Genomic DNA, 8,166 nt, shown 5'->3' with positions numbered 1-8,166 from the left:
GTCATTGTGCCTGGTTCAAGGAACTGCAGCGTAGCAGCTGTGGTTGTCGCTGGGTGAGTGGGTGGTTGTGGTGGTCACTGGAGGTGTGTCGACGAAATTGCGTTGGCGATATTGCAGATGGATGGGTTTGGAGTTGCAATTTGGTGGTGGGTGTGGGTGGCGCTGGTGAAGATGGAGTCTGGAGAGTGGAGTGGAGGCAGAGAAGGGAATGAAAAGTGAAGATGGGGTATGGAGAGTGAGAGTGGAGGTGGAGAAGAGAATAAGAGATATTAAAAAAAGGGGCAAAAAAATTAAAACATATTTTATTTATATACATAGGGTGAAACTGGTTTGGAAAATCTCCCCAATCGAAAACCGAACTGGTTTTTTGGTTTTTAATTTTTTACATACTGAACCGGTTTACAGAAAAACCTAATTTTCGATTTGGTTTTCGGATTATTTCTCTTACCCCCACTAAGCTGGAAATCGTTTCAATCCTTTCGAAATGGAAACCATTCTCTCTTTATATTATGTGTTAGGGAACGCATGAAAAATGTCTACCCAATTGCTTACATTTCTAATTTTTATTTGAAAATTTTTGTAAGTCCTGGTCAAAGATTATTTCAGATGATACATCTCTCGAATCTCTTTTAATGATAATGAGTAATGACCACTCCAGATTGTAAAACCTAATATAATTTGTTACGAGGATAGCCCAAAAAAAGGAAAAGTCTTGACTTGTCTTGGAAATTGGAAGTCTTGAAAGGGGTCCAGCTTCCCTAATATATCTTTCTCATATAATCTGTTTACCCCGACTTACGCGCATCGCTGAACGCCAAAACCAGAAACATGTTCTCCCTGTCAATGTCAACATGTTCTGATGCCATTTCATTTTCTTCCAACTTTCTCTCCAACTCTTCAACGTCTTTACTACCTAGGCGCTCCACCATCTCTCTCTTTGTTTCAACGGCTAACACTTCCAGGTTCTCACTCTCTCATATTTATCTGTACTCAATTTTCCACAGCGCTTTATCATTATTACTTAAATAATCAATGACTATGAGGTCAATCGGTGGCCTCTTGAAGTTTTTATTTGACTTAGTTCACTGATTTTGTTTCTTCATCATTCAACAAGACACTTTCTAAATAAAATTTCACAAAATTCTTGGACGTTTATGTTTTATATTGAATCTCAGAGATCTTTCTCTTCCTTATTTTTATTTTTTAATTTCAATCTATTTGAATAATTCTTATGATCTCATTGGAGATACGCAGGTTCAAAATGTCGTCAGATTCTCTTCCTCCTCTCCCTCAAAGCCGAATCGTAGTGCGTTGCTCTCTCTATACGTGCTGGTTATTTATCCCTATAGCTAATGATGAAGCGGAGGCGCTTGTTGTTTACAGGTAGGATGTGGTGCTGTGGCATTGGATTTCCTGACGGTAGTGGCTGCCTACCCCGAGCCTGACGATAAGATCAGAAGTATAAACTTCAAGGTATATCTTTTACATATTCATTATACTTTCTAGACTCCGTTGTATAGTATATGACAATGCTTTTAGTGTACTGGTTTAAGGTTGAAGGTGGTGGCAATGCAGGGAATGCGTTAACCTGCGCAGCTCGTTTGGGTTTAAACCCTAGGATAATTTCCAAGGTCTTTATTTATCTACTTCTAAAAGCAACTCTTTTTGTTCTAATCTTCGCAGTATTTTAATTGTCTTCGTGTCTTATCACCAGATTTCCAATGATCCTCAAGGCAAAGGTATATTGAAAGAGTTTGAAGCTGATGGTATCAATACTTCTTTTCTGGTGGTAAGCTTTAAGAAAGCTTCAATTGCCACTTAACCACAAATAAAGTTTTAAGTAATTTATTTATTTTAATTGAAAATTATCTCTGTAAGTTTGTTTCAGATATTTCAGTACTCTTGTATCACTTATCAATGGCTGTATATCACTATATTATAAAAAATTTATATATCAGCATAATTTGTTTATTTTAATTAATTATTCTTAATGTATTGCTTAGCTTGATTGTGAGTTGCCAATTGTGCAACATCTAATTGTTATTTTATTCTTAATCTTATATGTATATATATTCCCATTTTCTTATGGCAGGTTTCTGAGGAAGGTAATTCAACATTTTCCTATGTAATCGTTGACAGCCAAATGTAAGCATTAATTGCTTTGCTCTCTCTGCTGATCCAGTTTATTTAACAACCTTTCTTAGTGCCACTGATTCAGTTTATGTGTGGGAATACTGAGTGAGCTTTGAATTAAAGGAATCATCAAATACCCAATTTGTTTTTTGCTTGTTGCATTTCCAGTTGATTAATTGTTAGTTATAATTTTCAGGAAAACTCGTACTTGTATTGTCACCCTTGGATATCCTCCCTTGATGCCATCTGACCTTCCGCTATCAACTTTGTTATTTGCGTTGGATGGCGCTAGAATTGCCTATTTTGATGGGTGGTTGCTTGAAGCTGCAGTAGTAATTGCACAAGAGGTCATTGCTGTCTATTTCGTCATGTTAAAAATATGGCAAGATGTGCTGAACTGTATGGAGATTAATGGTGGTTAATTTGGTGGTGAGATGTTAAATGATACAAGAACGTGATCAATATTTTAGAAAGATTTTCTGTGTTTTCTCTTTTTAGTTTGGAGAAGTTATGGGTTGAAGGTCTCTAAATTCCCACTTCTTTCAATATTTTATGGATCCTACTGGACACATCAAGATGTAGTCTGTCCCTGCAACCCTATTAATATAGTATATATTCTAGATATATATATATGGAATTAAAATGGACAACTCTGCAAGCAGCAGGTGATAACAACAATGGCAAAAACGATAACAAAAGATAAAAAGATTGCTAGCACTTCGAGGGCCTAGCACCTCCCAATATTTTCCAGATTTCCTCCCTACCTACAGCTAGCTACTGCTCTCTTTATATATAACTGAATTCACACTTTCCGCACTCCCTTACGTGGAGATTCCCCTTAACTAATTCCAATCTGAATTCCCCTTGCTGCCCTCGTCCACTGAAATGACCAGGTTGCCCTTTTTCTTCTTCTTTTTGTACAATTTGGTTATAGGAGGTGTATCAATACTCCCGCCTTCGAGATCCACCTTGTCCTCAAGGTGAAAATCCGGAAACTGCAGCAAGATCACATCATACGCCTCCCACGAAGCTTCAAATGGAGGAAGGTCCCGCCATTTAATCAGAACCTCTAGGGAACCATCCAACAATTTGCGGGTGGACAGAACGTCTTCATGTTGCACCTGTAGCTCTAAGTCTTCAGTTAAAAACGAGGGGAGCTGTTGAACAGGAACTGAAGAATGGAGACTTGGTTTCAGTTGGGAAACATGAAACACTGGGTGGATACGAGAAGTAGGAGGCAGTTCCAGTCGGTAAGCCACTGGGCCAATCTTTTCTAACACCTTAAAGGGGCCATAGAAGCGAGGACTTAGCTTCTCATTGAGCTTCCTAGCTAAGGACCAAAACCGATATGGTTGGAGCTTCAAATTAGTGTAATCCCCTGGTTGAAACAACACCTCCCGGCGGTGTGCATCGGCAGACTGTTTCATGTGTTCTTGGGCAGCATCCAAATTGTGCTTAAGGTCGTCCAATATGGCATTTCGGTCCTTAATCTTGCGGTTGACATCTTCAATCAAGGAGGGCAGTCTGCGAGTTTAAACAGAATGGGAGGGTCTCGCCCATACAAAGCTTTGAAGGGGGTCATTTTGGTGGAGCTGTGGTACATAGTATTGTACCAAAACTCAGCCCATGCTAACCATTTGGGCCACTGTCGGGATTGGGAGCTGCAAAAACAGGAGAGGTAGGCTTCTAAACACAGGTTGACCACTTCCGTTTGTCCATCCGTTTGGGGATGGTAGGCAGAGCTAAATTTAAGAGAGGTACCTGCAGATTTAAACAACTCTTGCCAAAATTGGCTCATGAAGACCCTATCACGATCCGAGACAATGGATTGTGGAAATCCATGAAGTCTTACCACCTCACCGATAAACACAGTAGCAACGTCTTTGGCAGTATAAGGATGGGTCAATAACAAGAAATGAGAGTATTTTGTGAGACGATCGACAACCACAAAAATAGTGTCAACCCCTTTTGCTTTCGGCAAACCTCCTATAAAATCCATTGAGAGATCATCAAACACTTGGGTTGGGATAGGCAGGGGCTGTAACAACCCCGTAGGACGTAGAGAGGAGTGTTTGTTAATTTGGCAGGTAGCATAAGACTGAACAAATTTCATCACATCTTGTCGGATACCCTCCCAAAACACCACAGCAACAATTCTCTTATAAGTTCGAAAGAAACCAGAGTGGCCCCCACTCGGACTACAATGAAACTCCTCAAGTAGTTTCGGAATGAATGATGAATTTTTTGGAAGGACTAACCTGTGTTTGAACAATAAACACCCTTTGCGAAGCATGTAATGAGGACGGCTGCTGGGGTCGAACAGAAGATCTTGAACAATAATTTTGAGCTTTGGATCAGCTTGTGCTTCAGCCGCTATAGCGTCATAATCCATGAACTGAACCGTAGTGATGGCAATGAGTTCATGTGTGTCTTCCCGTTGGGACAAGGTATCAACCACCTTGTTAGAATTGCCCGGGAGATAGTGAATGTCAAATGAGTACCCCATGAGCTTAGAGATCCATTTGTGCTGATCTGGTGTTTTAACCCCTTGGTCGGTAGGAAATTGCAAACTTCGTTGATCCGTCTTTATAATAAATTTGCGGCCAATGAGATAGTGACTCCATTTCCGTACAGCAAAGACGATAGCCATAAGTTCCCGTTCATAGGCGGATTTAAGCCGTGATTGAAGAGAAAACGCCTTACTGATGAACGCAATTGGTCTGGCCTCTGGACTAAAACAGCCCCTATTCCAGCTCCTGAGGCGTCTGTTTGAATCTCGAAGGGAAGCTCAAAATTTGGTATCGATAAAACGGGCACCGTGGTCATAGCTGTTTTGAGTGTGTCAAAGGCCTCCTGAGCTTCAGTACTCCAGCCAAACGAATTTTTCTTTAATAACTGGGTAAGAGGTTTAGCTATGGAACCGTAGCCTTTTACAAACCGCCAGTAATATCCTGTGAGTCCTAAAGACCCTCTCAAGCTTTTCACATTTTGTGGTACTGGCCAGGAAATCATGGCTTCAATTTTTTGCCGGTCAGCCTCCACCCCGCTGGCTGATATTAAATGGCCCAGATATTCTAACTTGTGCTGAGCAAAGAGACACTTCTTTTGGTTCACCACCAGTGCATTATCCTGCAAAATCTGGAAAGTTTGGCGTAAGTGTTGCATGTGGGTATTCATGTCAATGCTATAGATGAGAATATCATCAAAGAAAACCAGAATGAACTTCCGTAAGAGTGGCCTAAATATTGTATTCATAAGGGCCTAAAAGGTCGACGGTGCATTCGTTAATGCGAAGGGCATCACCAAGAATTCATAATGGCCCTCGTGGGCACGGAAGGCTGTCTTCGGGATGTCCTCTTCTTGAACCCGAATTTGATGATACCCAGACTTCAAATCTAACTTGGAGAAGACCGTCGCCCCTGCTAGCTCATCCAACAACTCTTCAATAGATGGGATAGGAAACTTGTTGGGGATGGTAATGCTATTTAAGGCTCTAAAGTCAACACAAAATCGCCAACTCCCATCCTTTTTCCTAACTAACAACACGGGACTGGCATAGGGGCTTGAGCTAGGCTGGATAATCCCTGCATCCATCATTTCCCCAACTAACCTTTCAATCTCATTTTTCTGAAGGTAAGGGTATTTATATGGTCTGATATTGGGTGGTTTTGTGCCTGGTTGCAGGGTAATGGCATGGTCAAGTGTCCTACGGGGAGGGAGTCTAGTGGCTTGGTCAAGGACTGGGGCAAATTCAGTCAGCACTTCTACCACCGCAGGCTCCAACTTTTGTTCATCCGGACCCTCCCTGACTTCTATTGAACTGCATTCCACCACATATCCATCCCCTTCCAACGGCAGCATCCCAAGTAATGTTTTCAGAGAAACTACTGTTTTCACCAGTGAAGGATCTCCCCTGAGTATTACTTGCGTACCTTCCTTCTCAAATGCCATCATCAACTTGCCCCAATTAGTATAAACATCACCCAAAGTGCTTAACCAAGTTATCCCGGGGACCACATTAGCCCTACCTAGTTGGAAGGGAAAGAAATCATGTTGAACCTCCATCCCCTGCATTTCTAACTTTACATCTCGGCATATCCCTTCACCCTTGATTTTGAATCCATTACCCACCATGACCCCGAAAGACTTTGTTCCATCAATCGGAATTTCCAATTTTCACACTATCCCCTGTGAGATGAAGTTATGTGAGGCTCCACTGTCTACCAAAACCACTACCTCCTCACTCCCAATCCACCCCCGGAGCTTCATGGTTCGATCGGGCGTAATACCCACGATGGAGTTCATGGATAACGATAGAGGGTGACCTTAGGTGGAGCTTTCAGACTCTGGTTCATTGATGATTTCTCCTCTATCAGGTTCATCGTCATCCAGCAGCAGAAGAACTTGAAGAGATCGACTTTTGCACTTGTGATTTGGCCCGAATTTCTCGTCACAGCGAAAACACAGCCCCCTTTCGCGCTTATACTATAGATCCGCTTCTGTCAGTCGCCGGAATCCATCATTTCGGGGTGGGGTGGTTGTTCCACCCATCATCTTCTCCTTCCTGTTCCAAACCCGGTTATTCTGTCCTGTCTTTGGAGGTTTGAGTCCCACAGTTGCCCCATTTTGTCGCCCCAGATCTGAAGAAATGGAGACCCGATTGTAGCTCTCGGGTTTGCCCATTTGGGTTTTAAAAAGTCTGGGCTTGTGTCTGTCTAGGACCCAGTTTTTCTCCTCTATTCTATGGGCCTGGTCAATAATCTCAAATAGGCTATTAGACTGACTTACTCTAACCTCAGCCCGTAACTCCTTTCTCAGACCATTTGCGAAGATTCCCATCTGCTCCATGAGCTCTTTTCAAATAACACAAGATCTGCTCCAAAGCCGCCCAATGATGAACTATTGGGGAGGCCATAAACTGACTGACAACACTTACTGAATATGCAATATCTGGACGAGTCATCGTAAGATAGTTCAACTTCCCGACCAATCTTCTATATTTCTCAAGATCTCCAAATAGTTCACTATCTTTTGTAAGCTGCACATTAGGAACCATCGGAACACTACATGGCTTTGCCCCCAATTTCCCTGTCTCAGTTAATAAGTCGAGCACATATTTCCTCTGAGAGAGGTATATACCTCATTTGCTCCTTGTAACCTCAACCCCCAAGAAATACTTCAATATCCCTAAGTCNGGGGTGTAAATGTAAAAAATTAAAACTGCAGGAATTTTGGGGGTGTAATTGTCATAATTGAAAACTGTTAGGGGTGAAACTGTCAAAACCGAAAGCTGGAGAGAGAAAAAACGGTCCACCCGCACCCGTATAGGGTAGGGCATGGGTCCAAAATACTGGACCCGTATATATCCACCCGTTTTGGACCCGTACCCGTTTTACCCGGCCCGTACCCGGCCCACCCACCCGTTTTGCCAGGTCTACCTTTCATATGTGCAGGTCTAGCGGATTGTCAGTGGCCTCAACCTCACGGGATCAGAACCTATTTTCATGACGGTAGATTTTTTGCATCTACAAGATGCTAAGTAAATTTTTGTGAAGAAGGAAGACATAGAGAAGTTTGTGATGCGTTTGATGGTTGATGAAGAAGGTGAACAGATTAAAAGGCGGGCTACGGAGCTGAAAGAGATGGTGAGGAAAGCTGTTGAAGAACGTGGATCGTCTTACTCTGATATAGAGGATTTCTTGGAAGAAATAAGGTCAAACTTTGGTACAAATAATCTGCAATCAAAAATTGATAATCAAGAAAAATACGGTGATGCATGTTTTTATGATGTAAAATTCTACCATTTCCGAAGATTATGACCTATAAATTAGGGGGGAAATCTAAAGAAAATTAGACTTGAGAGAAAATTTAAGAGGCATAATAATGTAGGAAAAGAAAAATATATCATATCAAGTTATGAAAATGTTTTGAAAGTGTTGGAGTAAGTGCCCTAGAGCCAATCAATTATTGTGGAATTAACTATTTGTAATAATATTTATTAATCAATAAAATGCATTATCTATATCATGTAAA

At 41.5% G+C, this 8,166-nt stretch overlaps 1 protein-coding gene across 1 annotated transcript; it reads left to right on the top strand.

Annotated features, from left to right (window-relative positions):
• The first annotated feature begins 228 nt into the window (after positions 1-228).
• LOC116142493 lies at positions 229-2,555 on the top strand. Its single transcript, XM_031427914.1, has 7 exons — positions 229-962; positions 1,255-1,306; positions 1,384-1,473; positions 1,554-1,631; positions 1,715-1,789; positions 2,093-2,145; positions 2,330-2,555. Exons 1-7 carry the CDS (start codon positions 829-831, stop codon positions 2,553-2,555), a joined length of 708 nt encoding a protein of 235 aa, XP_031283774.1. The 5' UTR covers positions 229-828.
• Positions 2,556-8,166: the final 5,611 nt, after the last annotated feature.

This window comes from Pistacia vera, unplaced genomic scaffold (assembly GCF_008641045.1).
Source record: "Pistacia vera cultivar Batoury unplaced genomic scaffold, PisVer_v2 Contig410, whole genome shotgun sequence".
NCBI classification, from domain to species: domain Eukaryota; kingdom Viridiplantae; phylum Streptophyta; class Magnoliopsida; order Sapindales; family Anacardiaceae; genus Pistacia; species Pistacia vera.
This window is presented reverse-complemented; position numbering and strand designations above follow the sequence as displayed.